The sequence below is a fragment of the Lactuca sativa genome, chromosome 4, assembly GCF_002870075.4.
Source record: "Lactuca sativa cultivar Salinas chromosome 4, Lsat_Salinas_v11, whole genome shotgun sequence".
NCBI lineage: Eukaryota > Viridiplantae > Streptophyta > Magnoliopsida > Asterales > Asteraceae > Lactuca > Lactuca sativa.
In genome coordinates this window covers 37,692,895-37,711,421 of record NC_056626.2, presented here as the reverse complement: position 1 = coordinate 37,711,421, position 18,527 = coordinate 37,692,895, and the positions used below count along the sequence as shown (strand labels likewise).

General features: G+C 39.3%; 1 protein-coding gene and 1 non-coding gene across 2 annotated transcripts; one reads left to right on the top strand and one right to left on the bottom strand.

Moving 5' to 3' along the window:
• Window positions 1-579: 579 nt before the first annotated feature.
• Window positions 580-686, bottom strand: LOC111891975 (small nucleolar RNA R71). The gene has a single exon (XR_002850404.1). It is a non-coding gene; the product is annotated as a small nucleolar RNA R71 (small nucleolar RNA).
• A 10,153-nt stretch (window positions 687-10,839) lies between these two features.
• Window positions 10,840-13,425, top strand: LOC111891964 (uncharacterized). Its single transcript, XM_052770826.1, has 4 exons — window positions 10,840-11,937; window positions 12,055-12,479; window positions 12,592-12,952; window positions 13,219-13,425. The coding sequence occupies exons 1-4, from the start codon at window positions 10,840-10,842 to the stop codon at window positions 13,423-13,425; spliced, it is 2,091 nt and encodes a 696-aa protein (XP_052626786.1).
• Window positions 13,426-18,527: the final 5,102 nt, after the last annotated feature.

Here is an 18,527-nt window from a genome sequence, read left to right as displayed (position 1 = left end):
ATGCCCTTGCATGAATTGAAGTCAGCTTTTTCAAGGAAGTCGGGAAAGAAGACAGGAGAGTCAAGTTCATCCGCGAGGCACAAGAGCAATATTGAGCACTTGGATCAAACACCCGTCCAAACCGAGTCCGAATACGATACCGAGCCGGAATTTGAAGAACACATGAGCGAACCCGAGAACGAGCCAAGGAACAAGATGTCAGCAATTGAAGAAATGTCCATGGGAGCTTACAAGAAGTGGATTTGAGAAGATGTGGGTCCCGGTTTAGTCCAACCCGCAATACCTGCCACTGCCACATTCGAGCTGAAGGGACACATATTGACCGCACTGAAGGACATCCCATTTTTCGGGAAAGATCATGAGGATGCTTTTAAGCATCTAGATGAAGTCAATGACATTGCGGACTACTTCAATGTCCCAAATGTCAACAGAAACACAGTCTTGCTTAGGATGCTTCCCATCACTTTCAAAGGAGCTGCTAAGGAGTGGTTAAAAGCACTCCCACCGGGTACAATCACCACTTGGGCTCAAATGCGTGAGCAATTCCTGGACCAGTTTAGCCCGCCATCCAAGATAGCCAAACTCAAGAAGGCAATAGCCAACTTTGAGCAACAGCCGGGGGAGTCACTATACGAAGCATGGGAGCGGTACAAGGGCTTGCTCAAAAATTGCCCTCAGCATGACCTAAATGTGCAGAAAGAGATGTCAATCTTTTATGATGGGGTCAACGTGATGACAAGACAACTCCTTGATTCTCAAGGACCTTTGACAAAGAAAAATCCAAGGGAGGTCAAGGAGTTAATTGAAGAATTCGCGAAGCATTCTCGCGAATACCACAACCCGAGGCAAGAAGGAATCAAAGGCGGAGGAGGGGCCCAAACTGAAGAAATAGCAGCGGTCATGGCCATGCTGAATAATATGGACCGCAGGATAACACAGATGGACCAGTCGATACATGCCATAAGAGTGGGTTGCGAGAGATGCAACAGTCCACACTTGAACAAGGACTGCAATGTAGATGAGTATGGGAACAGAAAAGTTCAAGTGTGCTATTCTAGTGGGGATAAGTTTGATGAGGACTGGAGGAAACCGAAGAAGGAGTGGATGCCATATGAAGAGTATAAGAAGCAAAAAGAAGAGAAGTATAGGCAGACAGGTCGAGGCCTTTATCAAAAGGAGCAGCCACCAGCCGAGAAGAAACCCGACCTAGAGGCCATTTTAATGCAGTTTATGGAAGCTTCGGAAAAGAGACACGATGCCACTGATTCTGCCATTCTGGAACAACAAACTTTGATAAAGAATCAACAAGCCTCTATCCATAACCTTGAAGTACAATTTGGTCAACTAGCCACTCTAGTTCATGAGAAGTTATCCCCGAAAAATACCGAAACGAAGACCCAATCTCATGTAATGGCCATAGACACCGAAGAAGAAGCCATCTCTGAGTTCCTGGAGGCATTGGAAGAAGAACCACAACAGCCCGATCCAAAGATGAAGAAGATCAAGCTCGAAAATCATGAAGCTGTTGAGTTCCAGAATTCATGATGTGAACCTTATATGTTCACGACGTGGGCCCGTCATGAACAGAAAAATTATGTATTTGTTTTTGTTTATCATCTGCCTTTGCCTTTTCCTTCCCAAGCTACCCTTAGTCCACTGGAGAGAGAGCATAGAGAGTTTGTCAAGCATGTGAAGGGGATCCCGATTAATACTCCCTTTGTCGAGTCCTTATCCAAAGCTCCCGAGAACCAGAAATTACTGCAAGATTTGATAGACACTCGAAGGCAATTAAAGAAGCAGTCTACAGTGATTCTAAGTGAACAAACTTCAAAAGTTGTGTTGGGAGAAACACCAGAAAAGATGGGGGATCCTGGACGCCTCACTCTTCCATGTGAGTTTGGGAATAAAATGAAGGTTAATGCTTTAGCTGATTCTGGGGCTAGCATTAATTTGATGCCTTTTTCATTTTATCAAAAATTGGAGATTCAGAAAATAAAGGCTACAAAAATGAAGATTCACATGGCAAATCGTTCAGTGACACGACCCCGGGGCATGGTGGAGGATATTTTGGTAAAAATTGGAACATTTGTTTTTCCAATAGATTTTGTAGTAATGGATATGAAGGAAGATCCCGATGTTCCAATTATCCTTGGCCGTTCATTGCTTAACACTGCTGGAGCTCTTGTTGATATCCGCGAGTCTAAGCTCACCTTGAGAGTTGGAGATGAAAAAGAAGTTTTTGGGATAGAAGATGGCTTCCCAAAGGAACATGTTCAAGAAGAAGTGTTCGCAATTAACAAAGACAATGAACTAGAAGAACTGGAGAAGCTTATGGAAGAAGAGATCAAGGCAGTTCATCGAGTCAAAAGAACAAAACCGAGGGCATTTGTTCCATTTTTGATTGAAGTCATAGCTTACAAAAGTCCACCTTCTTGGGTGAGAAAATAGGATGAGGAGATGACAAGTGATGAAGAGGAGGTCACTTCAAGAGTGACAAAGCCGGTGGTGAAAGAGGAGGAGGATGCGATGAGGTGCAAGGAAGAAACTAAGGGCACAAAACGCAAGCTTGAAGAAGAGGTGAAAGTTAAAAAAGAAAATTCAAAGAAGGCATACAAAAGGCAAGTTCAAGATTACAAGAGGAGATTCAAGGAACAAAAGATCCTAGTGGTGGATTCTTCCGAGGACTCAACGTAGGAGGCACGGAGTCCAGCTCAAGACTCCAAGAAAAAGAAGCGCTTCTCGGGAGGCAACCCGAGTTTGGTTTGCAAAATTTTTCTTTTTCTTTTTGCATTTTAGTTTTAAAAACTTAGATCAAGTCATCCAACTCTATTAGAACATAATGTAGGGACCTTAAAACGGAAGTAGTAATAATTGAGAACTTAGTTCAGAGTCAAAAATTGATTTTTCTCTTCCAGACTTAATTCACGACGCGAATAGTTAGCCGTTCACGACGTGAATTGTGAATGAACTGGACACATAATCCATGATATGGCTTAGCCCATTGAACCAGTAAGCCTAAGATCAGTCCGTGAGTACATGGCCCAAACTTCAGCCCAGACACTATTCACGACGTGAATCTTACCGAATTCACGACGTGAATTTTCAAAAGTACGAGACCACAGAATAAACCCCTAGAAACCAGTTCACCCTTCAATTGTTTATTCTTCACGAAGTGGAAGCTGAAATTGGCCCCCCCCCCCTTGGTCCCCATTGCTGCGATTTTAGCCGACAAATCCACTAATCTTCCTTGTGCTTACGTAATACTTCCAACAAAGGTAATAATTATTGGTTATAAAGTTTAATTTCTGCCCTAATAGATGAACTTAGGGTTAGGGTTTGTTAATTGAGTGAAATGACGAGATTAATTCGTTAAAATAACCTTTGAATGTTCATGCTAAGTATTTGAAAGTAGTATAGGAGTAGAACCCATGGATATTTTGACAGGATTTTTTCCCCGATTGCTACGATTCTGCCTTCTGGGTTCGCGAATTCACGACGTGAATCTTCCAGGATTCACGACATGAATTCTGGGGCTGAACAGAATTCATGTTCCTCTATGTTTAATTTGTGGATATTTGTTTTGGCTGTTTTTTTCCCTTGTTTTTGCAGGAATGGCTCCAAGAAGAGAAGTTCCAGCTGGGGTTGCGGGTTTGCACCTGTTTTACAATTTTCCCGCAACAACGGCCCGTGATGTTTTTACCCGTTGGAACAACAGATTGGGGTGGCTTTACAACATGGAAATTGCAGTTGCTCCAACAGTCAATTGGACAAGATTAAGGGAAGTAGGGCTTGTAGACCGGGTGGGCCCGTTCTGCACAAAGATATTCATTGGAGATGGGTATTCGTTTACCTGTTATGGTTGGCAGAATCTGTTCCGGGTGCAAGAGCGGGTCTACAAGGAGTTTTGTGTCGAGTTTTTCGCAACGGTGACATTTCAGGAAACGGTTCAAGATCCACATTGGCCACAGGTGTTGGTATTTAGATTGGGGGGTGAGTACCAGGAGTGCAGCCTGGTTGAGTTTGCTTGGAGAGCAGGACTGTATGATCGACAGGAGGCTATGACTCCCGAGTTTGGCATGTTTTTGAGTGGGGCTGCTAGAGGATATGCGGAGGGTGTCACGAGGTATTCTTTTTGGCATAACATTGCCTCCGGGATGTTTAATTCCGAAGTATCTCCCGAGAGCAGTATTCGGTCCCCGATCCATCGTTTACTCCACCGGTTCATCACCTTTTCCATCAACCATAAGAGGCATGGCGACAAAGTGACTAAGCAGAACTTATTTTTCTTATGGTGCATCTTACAGCCTGGTGTCTGTTGCAACATCCTGTATTTTCTAGCCCGTTTTCTGGCCGGGTTTTCCGCGAGTTCGCGCCCTGGGAGCCCCATTTGTGGGGGGCATTTTGTTACTCGTTTGTCCCATTCTTATCATTTGGTTGTTCCCGATATTACTAGATCCATGACGTGTGTGGACGAGCATGACTTTGGTATGGGATATTTGGAAACTATGCGGGTGGTTAGAAATTTTGGATTGCATTGGGGCATAGTTCCATCAGATGTTGAGAGTGATGATGAGGATGATTAGCCAGACGATCAACCTGCGCCAGAGCCGAGACCGAGGCGCAGGAACGTGAGAGGAAGGGGAGACCGCAGCCAGCCGATACACCCACCTGCTTCCATGGTTGGTGCGCCTTTTGGGAGTGATATGGCTGGTTACTTTGACCAGTTATCGTTGAGTGTGAATTGGATAGGGGGCACGATGGAGAATGTTGTCCGGCATCTTGGGGTGGAGCAGCCGCCTCATTTAGGGTATCATTACCCGATTTGCCCACGATGGTCAGAGTATGGTGGTCGTGGAGGTGATGGAGCTGGTACCAATGGAGCGCATGATAATGAGGAGGATGATTGATCGTTATTTATTTTGTTTGATTTGTTTTTAGTTTGTTTTTATGGGATTGTAAGAACTACTTTGAATATTATGTTACTTTTATTCTTCGTTGTTGATTGTTTCTCAGAAATTGCTAAGGAGCGCCTTGAGAGGATAGCGAGTTATGAATGCGTACGTTTTTAGCCGGGAGTGTTTAATGCCGAGAGTCGAGACCCATATTTTCAAAATAAGTGTGGGGTGAGTTAAGAGAGTGGAGCGTTAGCGAAAGAGTCATAAACTGATGACTTTGGAAGAGTCTTAATACATTAAGACATTAGAAGAACAATTGGGCAATGTTTTCTGCTTGTCCAGGTTTCACGACGTGAACTTTTATTATTCACGTTGTGAGTGAGTTATCAGGAGGTTCTCAGAATACGCTCAGTTTCGATCTCACGTCGTGAATTGTTTCACACTCACGTCGTGAATATTAGATTTTTACAAGATTCAAGGCCCTTGACATTTTAGTCTTTTATGGGTTGATGCTATTCTTCTTGTCAATATATTCAAGATTATTTTGGCTCATTTTTTTACCACCATACAATGTGGCGTATGCTTTCCCACATTGGTCATTCTAATTTTGGAGACTTACACCATATTTGAAGACGATTGAAGGCTCAATTTCGTATTTTGCCGGTACACTCATTATTTCGCGAGTTCAAGAACCAAGTTTCTATTTTTGGAGTCCATATTCAAGATGCACGTTTTCCACACTTTTGGAGATGTTCACGCCACTATCCCAGGGGAGTCTGTTCCTTTTTCTCCCTTTTCTTTAAGTTTCTTTAATTTTGATGCATACAATGAGGACATTGTATGAAATAAGTGTGGGGTAGGGGTAGAAAAAGTAAATTGCTAGATAATCATAGAATTTGATAGTAAAAATTGAAAATTTTTGAAATTGAAATCTTTAATAATTAAATCTAGTAATAATAATTTGAATTATAATTGCTAGTGTTATGTGGGATGATCCGGTAAAAGTTCAAATGTTTAGTTGAGTCAATACACGTTATAATGCATTTGTGGCCTCCCTTATTTTAGTGAAATCATGGAACAAAAACATAACCCCGCTTGGTTTGAGGGATGCAATATGTTTAGCAGCCTAAACCTGAAATGTATCCAGGAAAATTTTTCATTAACCGATAAAGGTTGAGGTTGAGCGCCTCTGCTTAAGCATGTAGGTTTTAAGTGAAAAAAGAGAGGTACATGTTAAAAAAAAAAGAGAGAGAATTACGAGAAAAGTTTGAAGAATTTTGGAGCAAATAAAGTGAAGATCAAAAGATCAAAATTCCAAGAAATTCAAAAGTTGAAGATACCAGAAATCAAATAAGGTGGTGAATGCGAAGAAATCAAAGATCAAATGTCAAGGAAATGAAGAATTCCAAAAAAGCTACATAGTGGTATCAATGATTTTAATTCTAGATTATGTATGCTTAGGTTTCTCAACTAAAAATACCTTGAGGATAAGGAGGTTTTCTGCGGATGGATTCGGAGGGTTGCATAAAATGAGCATTGTTCAGAAAAAGTGGGCGAATGTTTATGAAGATTGTGAGTATTTAAAGTATGGGGGGGGGGTACTTTAGGAAAATTTTAGACAAAAATGCATGCGTTGAGGTCTTGGCGTAATGGCTGAGCTAGAGTCGTATTGTTCTATGTGATGTTAGTAATCAAGGGTTAAGTTTAAATTTGCTTGAGGGCAAGCAAAGTCTAAGTGTGGGGTATTTTGATATTGCCATATTTATACCTATTTTTAGGCAATATTTAAGTACATTTTTATTAAAAGTTGGTAATTTGTTTAGAATAATGGTACTTATGAGCTTAAATGTTATTTACAGCCAAAAAAAGACATTTTGAAGAAAAGGGACTGAAAGCGTTAAAGAAATCAACTTTGGGAATTAAAAGAGTAAAAGTGAAGAAAATCTGGAAAAAGATTATTCACGACGTGAGACTTGAAGGATTCACGACGTGAATCGTTGGTTCTATAAGATATGTACGCGGGTGAAGGAATCCTTGACGGGCACGGTTATCTACAACTCACGACGTGAAGTTCTTACTATTCACGACGTGAATTTATAGATATCAGCAACTATATAAATCCTTGACCATTACGAATAGAGGCACCTTTGGGCAGAAGGAAGGAGTTCCAGAAGACGATTTGGAGCGAAAGAAAGGTTCTGGAAGAAGGTTTTCAACATCAAAAAGAATAAAGGTCTATATTTTGGTTAAATTAGAACATGTCTTCTATTATTTTTAGCTGTGTGGATTTAGTTACTAGGATGAGCAGTTGAATCTAGCTACTCTTGTTTAGCTAGATGAAGCTTCAACTTTATGAATAGTTCAATGTTTATGGATTAAGTTAGTTGGTAAAAACTGCTTGTGTTTGATTTGTATAACCTAGCATGCTATTATTTGTTTATCTAATTGCTTGATTGCATATTCTGTGTAGCTTAGTGACCATTAAACTGCATGAACTTGTTTACCTAATGATTTAGTGAACATTGAATTGTTAGAGCTAGGATTGACCAATCTTAGTTAGTAATTAGAATAAATAAAGCTTAGCTGTGCTAGAGAACGTGTATTGTGATCATAATTGCGTTTATATAACAAATCTTACATAGCATATTTACATTCATAATTAGTTCTGTGTTTAATTATGTGTGAACATACATGGTTTGACATGAATTAGTTAATTATTGGTAAAGTTAGAACTAAATTACTAATACAACTAAAAAAACCAACTTAATAATCCGTAATCATTAGCTAGCCATAAGGGAGAAGTGGATTCAAAACTAAATAAGAGTGTGTTTTTATTTATTGAATTTGACTTAAGTTCATCTGATCTTGTAAAACCAGATAAAACCCCTTTTAAACTTGTTAATAATTAGGTTAATTTAATAGTAAGTAAATTAATTAGTAACACCGTTCCCTGTGATCGACACCCAACTTACCCAAGCTATACTGTAATCTGACTAGGTACACTTCCTATAAGTGCATAGTTAGTTAAGTTTGTTAGGTTATAAATATTAAAATTAGTGAGTTCTTTTGTGCACATCAAGGGAGTTCGTGGGAAAAAACTAGTATTAAACTTGGGCTGAGGTATAGTCAAATTTTAGGAAGAGGGAGATCGAGATAGAGAACTAAAAGATGGAGAAGAGGCCAGTCCTAGATCAGTCGCAGCCAGAGACCAAGCGGTTCAAGATCACAGATTAGAGATAAGGAGTAGTAGAGTAGAGGGACTTTGGGAAGTGTGGGAAGTGTCATGATGGATTATGTAACACCCATTTTCCAGAATAGATCAATTGAGGGTTTAGAAGGATCAAAGGTAACGTTTTTTGAAAAAAACCCTTGTGTCACGATGTGATGAATGGAGAATGACGATGTGACATGCCAATTGGATGAACGCATATCTAGGATAGTTGTCACGACATGACGGAAGGAATGTCACGATGTAACCATGAATTGCATCCCAAGCCCATGATCTTTTAGGGTTTCTTCCATATTTATGCCCTTAAACTAAATGTTTAGGGCATCCTCTTCAGCCTCCAACCCGTTCAACAAAACCCTAACATCTATTTTTTAGTTCTTGAGCTTTTGATGGTGTTTTTGGTGCCTTTATAGAGAAGGAATCATCCTTGGTGCATAGATACAGATTGCAAATCTAGAACTTTATGAGTATTCAAGATCCAATCTTTATGATTCTATGTTGCTAGATTTAGATTATTATGCATTATTCTCCATGTTTAGACTAGTTGGAGTGTTGGGATTCAATAAAGTTGGAAACCTTATGGATCCTTAGTGTCCCATTAGGGTTACATGTGTTAGATTTGAAGTTTGGTGGAGTTTTGAACTCATGCACGAGGTTTTGACCTTTTTTTTCATCATTTGTGACCTAACTTGAGTTCAAGACTTGTATAGGGCATGTATGTCTATAAAACATCAATTTTTATGATCCTTTGGGTGTAAGAAAGCCTTCTAGAGGAGATGAGTGTATAACTTAATATATTAAGAGCTTAATCCATTAAGCTATCCAAGACCAATTCCCACAACCTGAAAATATTCTCGACATGTCATGGTGTTTGAGGATATCGCAATTGTTTTGTTTGGATGTTCCCACGATGTGGCCAAGAGTCCCCTACGTCGTGATGAGGGTTTGAATGTTGACCATTGACTCTTTTGAGAAGTTTGAATTTGGGTCAAACTTAAAGGAATTGGGTTATTAATTAAGGTTCTACCTTGTTTGGTGTTATTTGGTTCGTGGGAGCAATCAATGCAAGTATTGAGCGTGTTTCTGTGTTTCCATGGGTCTTCGATTCAAGTGAGTTTTCTCACTATATTACCTATATCATAGTAGGATGCATGCTAGACTAGACGAGTCTTAGTAGATGATGGTTGTTATGATTATTTACTGAGTTGCTAATAACTCCAGGACCGCTGATAGTCCAAGTGTTGCTGATAACCCATAATTGTGCATATTGACATATGGGTAATGGTAAGTTGGTTAGAGTACCAGGAGGTCGGTATTCGTCTAGTTGAATGTTCTATGGGTTGTATGTAGACATGTAGGATAGCCTGAGAACTCTTGATCTAGGATTTATTTCATGTTCCTTGTTTGGTTGTGGCTCTAGAGGGGGATCACATGTTCGACTGTCTATCTCAACTATGATTACATGTAGTTATGCATTTAATAGTGGTCTGCTAATGTAAGTCCCAAATTTTGCTTGATGTATCAATCAGATCCAATTGATGGTGTTGAATCCTAATCAATTGGATGATGAAAGATCAAATATGGAAGAAGGAGAAGAAGAAGAAGATGAATATATGATGTATTCAATAATGAGATTGATGCTCCATACATATGAGATTCTTACACACACATACTCTTCTTCTCTCTCACTTTCTCTCTCTAGAACACCTTGATTTACACACACTTAGCCCCCTTTTCTTATGACTCTACTGACACTATATATATTGGGAACAATGACTACAAACACATTTACAACCGTAAACGTGTTTACATCTGCAAACGAGTTTGCAGCCACAAACACACCCAACCGCAAACACCACTTGAACCATAAACCCAAGGCTGTTTTCGATACTAGACCAAAAACTATTAAAGCCTAGAAAAGTAAAGTATAAACCATATTTTAGACCCAAAAAAAAAAAATTTGTTGCTAAAAAGGGAAAACCCTGTGTTTCAATGACCTGGGTTCCAAAATCTAACTAATCTTGCGCATCGTGTAGGAACAACTACAGAGGAATGTCGCCAGACCCTGGTATGTTGACAGTGGTTATTCCAGGCACATGACAGGAGACATCGCCCAGCTGCATGACATTCAAAATTTCAATGGGGGTTATGTTTCCTTCGCGGGAGGAGAAGGAGGGAAGATAACACAGAAAGGAACTGTTACAAATGGAGTGTTGAGTTTTGAGAACGTTAATTACATGGGATAATGGCATAAAAACCCTCAAATTTGCACAAAATTGACGGATTTGCCCACAGTTCAAATGTAGGTCCATTTTTGCCCTAAACTTGCATTTAATGTGTCGTTTTTGCCAAGTAGCCGGTTTCCCTTTAATCAACCGGTTACCGCTTGCTTAGGTGGAAGGCTCATTAACGTCGTTTGGCAAAAAAATCCAATTTCGTTACATACGTTAACCTGTCGCATCTCATTTCCCTCTATAACCCAATCACTCTTCACCTTTTCCCATTTCATCGACTGTATACACAGAGAAAAAAAAGGGTTTTCTTGGAGACGATTAGCGTAAAAATTTCTTCAAAAGGTAAGGTTTTTACAGGTTGACTGAAATTACGTTCACATTCAACATTTCTTGAAATGTGTTCCTAAAGTTAGTGTGTTGATGTAGCTGGGTGTAATGGCTTCGTCAGATGAAGGGTACGCTGACTCCTTTGCTGACATACATGAGCCCATTTGCTGGCTTGAGTGAAATGGATTTTGAACTCCATGACATTTACATGGACCACGAACCAGAGGAAGAATTTGTGTTCTCACTCAATAAATGTAAGGATATCTTCCTAAATGTTCTATTAAGTGATGAAAACCTACGAAATTCTAGTATGATAGTTGAAATCAGAGCACAAGTGTACGATGCTACTGATTGGCAGAGTGATGAAGATGAACATGAGGTATTGAAAAACAACTATAGAATTCATGACCCAACCATCAAGTTGGACAAGATGGTACCAAAGCTTGGTGACATCTTTGAATCCCCTGCCCAACTGAAGTTTTGTGTCACCAATTATGCAGTGTCACATGGCTATAGAATATACTTTAAAAAATGTGATAGTAAAAGAATTGTAGCAAGATGTGGCAATAGGAAGGAAGAGAATAAAAGCCCTTTCAGAATTTGTGCTGCATGGATGTACAAAGAGAGATCTTTTCAGATCAAAGCTATGAATGGTGACCATAAATGTTCTAGGCAGTTTAAGTTTGGATCCATTGTGTCCCCTGAATGGATTGGAAGACATTATGTGACTGAAATTGCAAATAAGCCAAAGATGAAACTTCAGGAAATGATTGATGACATCAGACAAAGGTATAGGTGTGTGGTATCAATAGGACACGTTAGAAGGGAAAGGAAATGGGCCAAAAATTTAATAGAAGGTAAACTCACTGAGCATTATGCAAGGATATGGGATTATGCCCATGAATTGTTAAGGTCAAACCCGGGGTCCACATGTCAAGTTGGTGTAACAACCAATCTAGGTGGAAAGAATTATTTTCACAGGTTTTACGTTTGTTTCAAAGCATTAAATGATATCTGGAAAAGAGGATGTAGGAGAGTAATTGGGCTTGATGGGTGCTTTCTAAAGGGGCAGGTGAAGGGCGAACTGCTAATAGCCATTGGTAGAGATGCCAACAACCAGGTTTATCCAATTGCTTGGGCTGTTGTTGATGTGGAAAATAAGTCCAATTGGACTTGGTTCCTTGAGCTACTTAGTGGTGATCTAGACCTTATTGATGGAAGGGGCTTGGTAGTTATATCAGATCAACATAAAGTAAGTTTCTTTATAACATATTAATCCTTTTCAAATTACTTATAAATACTTACATGTATGATGGTTTTTGTATAGGGTTTGTTGTAATCTGTTAAAGATATATTGCCACATGTGGAGCATAGGCAATGTGCCCGACACATATATGCAAATTTTAGAAAAGCTTACACTGGGGTGAAGTTGAAGAAGCTGTTTTGGGCTGCAACTATGAGCTGTGTGGAAGGTGATTTCAAGAGACATATGGACACAATTAAAAAGCTCAATCTTGGTGCATATGAGCATTTGATGTCCAAAGAACCCCAAACATGGTGTAGAGCTTACATGAGTACAAGGTATGCATGTGAGGTAGTGGAGAATGGTATATCAGAGTGCTTCAACTCCATCATTGTGGATGCTAGGAAAAAACCATTGATCACAATGCTTGAAGAAATAAGGATATACATCATGGATAGGTTTTCTCACATGATTGAGGAAAGCACTAAATGGAATACCCGTATATGTCCAACAGTGTTAAAGAAGATGAAGCCTTTTGGGAAGAACATGAGGTAACACTTTAACATGTAACTTTTGTTTTAATTTCATTAGGTAAAACTTTAACATGTAACTTTCGTTTTAATTTCATAAGGTAAAACTTTAACATGTAACTTGTGGATGTAGGTTTTGTTTAGTAATTCATAGTCAACAACATGTGTTTGAAGCAAGGAGAGGCTGTGATAGCTACATGGTGGATTTAGATGGAAGGCATTGTACCTGCAGGTTATGGGATCTGGCTGGGATTCCATGTGTTCATGTCATTGCAACCATCAACTATATCCAACAAACACCTGATGAGTACATTGATCACATGTTTTCCAAGGAACAATTCCTTAAGTGTTACTCTGCTAACATTAGCCTAGTGAATGGTTCAAATCTATGGCCTCAAACTGAATTCATAAAGCCCTTGCCACCAGTGCCAAGGAGAATGCCTGGTAGGCCAAAGGTCAATAGAAGGAGACATGTAACTGAAAATGATGGAAGAGTACACACTCCAAGAACTATAAGGTGTGGTAAGTGATTTGAGTATGGCCATAACCACAAGGGATGCAAGAATGCAACAAGGGAACCTGTCCCTATGCCACCAAAGAAGAAAGGAAGGCCAAGGAAGGAACAACGTGAACCCAGTCAAGCATCATATGATAGGTATGAGAGGTAGGAACTTGTCCCTATGCCACCAAAGAAGAAAGAAAGGCCAAGAAGGAACAATTTGAACCCAGTCAAGCATCATGTGATAGGTTTGAGAGGTAGGAAGCAGTTCCTATGCCACCAAAGAAGAAAGGAAGGCCAAGGAAAAAGGTCCAATCTGACCCAAATCAAGCATCATGTTCTAAATTTGTTAGAAGCAAAAAGAAGTTGGGGATAAAAAGAGGTGGTGACATTGTTGAAGATAGAGTTATACTTGACGAGCATGTTGGTTTAGATGGTCATGTTGAAGGTAGGGGATGTGAGGAATAAATGAAAGATTTGTTTGACAAAGAAGATATTGATGATGATAGATTGGTTGATATGATGTGTACTTTTGAAGCTTCTCTTAGCCAACCAAAGTGTAATTATCAGAAAGGTGATGGATTCCAAGATGCAATGGATGCTATTATTCAAAGTATTCATCATGTTAATGATGACAAAGGTGTTGAGGATGTTGAACCTGACCTGACAAAAACACTTGATGAGGTTGAAGATGCAATGGATGCTATTCTTAAAGGTACTAATGAAAAAAGTCAATATGAGAATGAGGGTAATCCTGAACCTGAATTCACTGAAGGAAATGCAAGTGATGTTCTCCCAGAGATGGTGATGGTAGATCTAGAAAGTGTAGCAGACCTACTTGGGGCAGGATATATCATGACTGAAAAAGAGAGCATAAGAAGGGTTTAAGTTGAATTGATGACATGCCACCAGTTGAGACGGTTAGTTTGACTTCATCATTTTATAATTGCTAACATTAGTAACAAACATGTTTATATCTTTTATTAATAAGTATTTTTCAAATTTTTATTAACAGTATGTGAATGAAGTTGAGGATATTCCATATGTTGATGGTGTGATGGAAGGAAATGAGGGTAAGGGTGATGATGATGATGCTGGTGAAGTAGCAGGTGAGGGTGAGGGTGAGGGTGATGGTGATGGTGTTGGTGAGGGTGATGGAGAGGGTGATGGTGCTGGTGAGGATGATGGAGAGGGTGATGGTGATATTGAGGACGAAGGTGATGGTGCCGGTGATGATGATGCAACAGATATGGAGGGAAATGATGCTGATGATGAAGGGTATGTACCACCTAGAAGGACAAGAAAGCCCCCTTAAAGGATCATCTTGCAAAAGCTGAAGAAACCTTGTATTGACGAAGATGGAAGGGGTTCCACATCTAGCTATCCAGTAGATTTGGAGTAGTTACCTAGGTATATGGGGGAAAAAGTGGGGATGGTATCATGTTTTGGTATACAAAATGGATGGCTACTACATGCTAGTAAAACTTATGTAATGGATGCTTTATATTAAGGTTTATAATGGATGCCCCCTATTATGGTAACCATGATGTTTTTATTTTATTTTCTAGTAAATGTTAAGTATTAACAATGTACTTTCATTAGTGCAATTCCTTTTATGCAAGTTAGTGCAATTCCATTCATGCAAAGTTTACTTTCATTGTGAATGTAACCAATGTACTTTCATTGTACTTCCATTCATTAGCCCTTCCTTTTATGCAATGTACTTTCATTGTACTTCCATTCATGCAACATATACATGGGGTAGAAATTAACTACCATTAATAACATTACCATTAATACCCTTAATACATTACAAACATGTAACATTCAGCCGTTAAAAAAAAACATTACAAAGATGTAACAATTCTTCATTATCCTTACTATATTACTAATACAGGAAAAACCAACAAAACTACATCTTAATAACCACTATTGCTAGCATCAACGATATAACTGCTAAAAATCCTATGATCACTTCTATCAATGGCTTGATCTCCTCTGTATGACACATCTAAAGGGTTTTGAGCATTCTAACACTCCTATGGTGTACATGCAAACCTAGAAACCTTGGATCTATGTTTTTCTATGATACATGAAAATTTGTTTTTCCAAGGTTCATAACCTATCTAGCATACATGGGGAACTTTTAAACATAAAAGTTAGTAAGAAACACATACCTTTAGTTGCTTGGATTCCTTGAGAACCTTGTGAGCCTAGCACCTCAAGTGTGATGCCTCAAATGTCTCACACAACACCAAATCACTTGGAATAACTTAGAGAAATGCAAACACTCTAGAAATCGGCTAGCCCTCACTTTTCTTACTTAGTGGCAGATTTTGGTCTACAACATGATGCTTATATAGTGTGTCATAATTAGGGTTACACCATGTAAACCCTAATTGACATGACTTTTCATTTCTTGGATCCATGGGTTCAAAAATACCATGGAGCCTCCATGCAGCATCTTATGGGTTTTAGCCCAACTTGATAAACCATGGATCATTAACCCACTATACAAGAATGGATGATTTACACAATCAACCCATATATTTAATTAGTCTCCTTTTGATCACTTAATTAATTCCAAATTAATTCTTGATCAATACTAATTAAATAATATTATTAATATATTAGAACTTATAATATATTAATAAACCATAAGTGTCATTTTCTCTCATTTTAGTCTACCCAAGTGCATGATGCCATGCAACCCAAATGGACCATGCCAAACCGGGTCAAATTCATACCAGAAATAGTTATGGACTTAGACACCTTATCAAACAGTCTCCCACTTGGATAAGTCTAATAACTATAACTGCAAGTATGACTTCAGGAACCGATCAACAATTGTAGCTCTTTCAAGGTCTCTCAGAACTGAGATGATGATGATACACCATTTAAGATAAGTGATCATATAATCCTATGTTCTAGATATCAGCTGGACAACTACTTGGAACAATGTCTTACTTATTGTCGAACTGTTTTTTCCCGATTTCTGATTTGTTTGACGTAGAACTTGATTGAACACATTAATTTAGTTCTGACCGGTCCCGGTACATGGGTCAACACAAAATCATTGAGGGGCCCAGATATCGCTTCTAATCCAAGAAGGAACAAATAAACTTCGACTCATATGCTTGTTCTACTACTTGTTGAATCATACACAAAGGCACGTTTTATAACATCAAGTTACCAATGCGTTTTCGTACAATCAATGTACAACCAACTCATAGGCAACAAGTCATATCTCTAGGTTTGAAGACTTATACGATATTACCGTCTCACGATCACTCGAGTTAAATTCCATGAAGTGATACCATTGAGCGTGGGTTGAATCCAATACTCAGAACTTATGAGCACTCATGAGTGTTGTAGCACCACTTTGCTATGTCCAACATCTTAGACCTCTACAAGCCAACCCATGACAGTCTTAATTCATATCTACTTCCAACATATGAATGACTGTGGAGAATTTGAATAACATGAAATAACATAACATAATTATTCTGGAAGTCAAAACATGCAAAATGAAATGATAGTAAACGATTGACAAAGGATAACAACACTTTACTCATAAATAAATACAACTTTTATTCATCATCAAATGTCAACTACACTTTACACATTTCAAAGCTATCTAACTACTAAAACTAATATCATCCTTCAGCCCTATGTGCTCTACATGCTGGAGATGCTTAACCCTGCCCAGTTCCTTCATGAAGGGATCTGCCGGGTTCTCATCCGATGATACCCTTTTTTCCAAGAGGAGTCCTTCTTCTATTCGATGTCTAATGAAATGGTATTTTCTGTCGATGTGTGTGGATCTCCCATGATCCCTTGGTTCCTTTGCTAAGGCAACTGCACTTTAACTATCACGAAAAATCTCTATAGGCTCCTTTATAGCTGGTACAACTCCAAGGTCTCCAATGAAGTTCTTTAGCCATATAGCCTCCTTTGCTGCCTCTCTTTCCGGTATATACTCTGTTTCGCAAGTTGAAACAACCACTATCTCCTGCTTGGAACTTTTCCAAGAAATTGCTCCTCCGTTTAAGGTAAAGACCCAGCGTAACTGAGAGCGGAAATTATCCCTATCATTGTGAAAGCTAGAATCACTATACCCCAATACTCTCAAGTCATCACTCCCACCGAGGGTAAGGACCCAATCCTTAGTCGTTCGCAGGTACTTGAGAATGTTCTTTACCTCAGTCCAGTGAGCCTTTCCAGAGTTCCTCTAATATCTGCTGACCATGCTCAATGCAAAGGCCAAATCAGGGCGCGTACAAGTCATAACATACATGATCGAGCCTATAACGGAAGCATACGGTACTCGACTCATTTCTGCTATCTCGACCTCTGTACTCGGACTCTGAGTCTTACTAAGTCTGGCATTACTCTGGATCGGTAACTCTCTTTTCTTGGAATTCTGCATGCTGAATCTATTCAGCACCTTCTCCAAGTAGGTACTCTGACTAAGTCCAATTAGTCTTTTACTCATGTCTCTCAAAATCCTTATCCCTAGGATATAGGCAGCTTCTCCAAGGTCCTTCATAGAGAAACACTTCCTAAGCTAGGACTTAACTTCCTACAAAGTTGGGATGTCATTTCCTATGAGTAGTATGTCATCCACATACAATACCAAAAAGCTGAATATACTCCCACTAGCCTTGACATATACACAAAATTCATCTTCACTCCTCGAAAATCCAAACTCTTTGACTTTCTCATCGAAGCAAAGATTCCATCCGCGAGGTGCTTTCTTTAATCCATAGATGGATTTCTCAAGCTTACACACTCTATTAGGGTACTCTATACTGATAAAACCCTCTGGCTGACTCATGTAAACATCCTCAGCTAACTTTCCATTAAGGAAAGCGGTTTTGACATTCATTTGCCAAATTTCATAATCATAAAATGCAACAATGGCTAACATAACCCTAATAGACTTAATCTTCGGTACTGGTGAAAAGGTCTCATCATAATCAACTCTCAGATTTTGAGAAAAGCCCTTTGCAACCAGTCGCGCCTTATAAGTGTGTACATTACCATCCATGTCGGTATTCTTCTTGAAGATCCATTTTCACCCGACTGTCTTACGACCTGGTACATTGTCAACCAAGTTCCAAACTTGATTGTCATACATATATTGTATCTCGCTGTCCATAGTCTCTTTCCATTTAGCAGCCTCAGGGCCTGCCATGGCTTCCGTGTAGCTATTAGGTTCATCCAGACTCACCAGTGTGCTATAACAGATAAATGTATCACCTTCTGCAGTAATATGGAAACCATAGTAATGCTCAGGTGCATTCCTAACTCTTGTGGAACGCCTCATAGGTACAGTCTCTTCTGTCGGATCAACAGGAGTTTTCTCCTCAGGTTGATTGCTAGGGTTTGAGGTTCCTTCACCACTTGACTCTTGAATTTTTTTGAAGGTCAATTTGCCTCCCACTGTTTCCTTGGCTCATGAATTCTCTCTCGCTAAAGACTCCTCTCCTTGCTACAAAGACCACATTATCACTAGGTCCGTAGAAGATGTAACCAAAGGATCTATGTGGGTAGCCGATGAAAATACA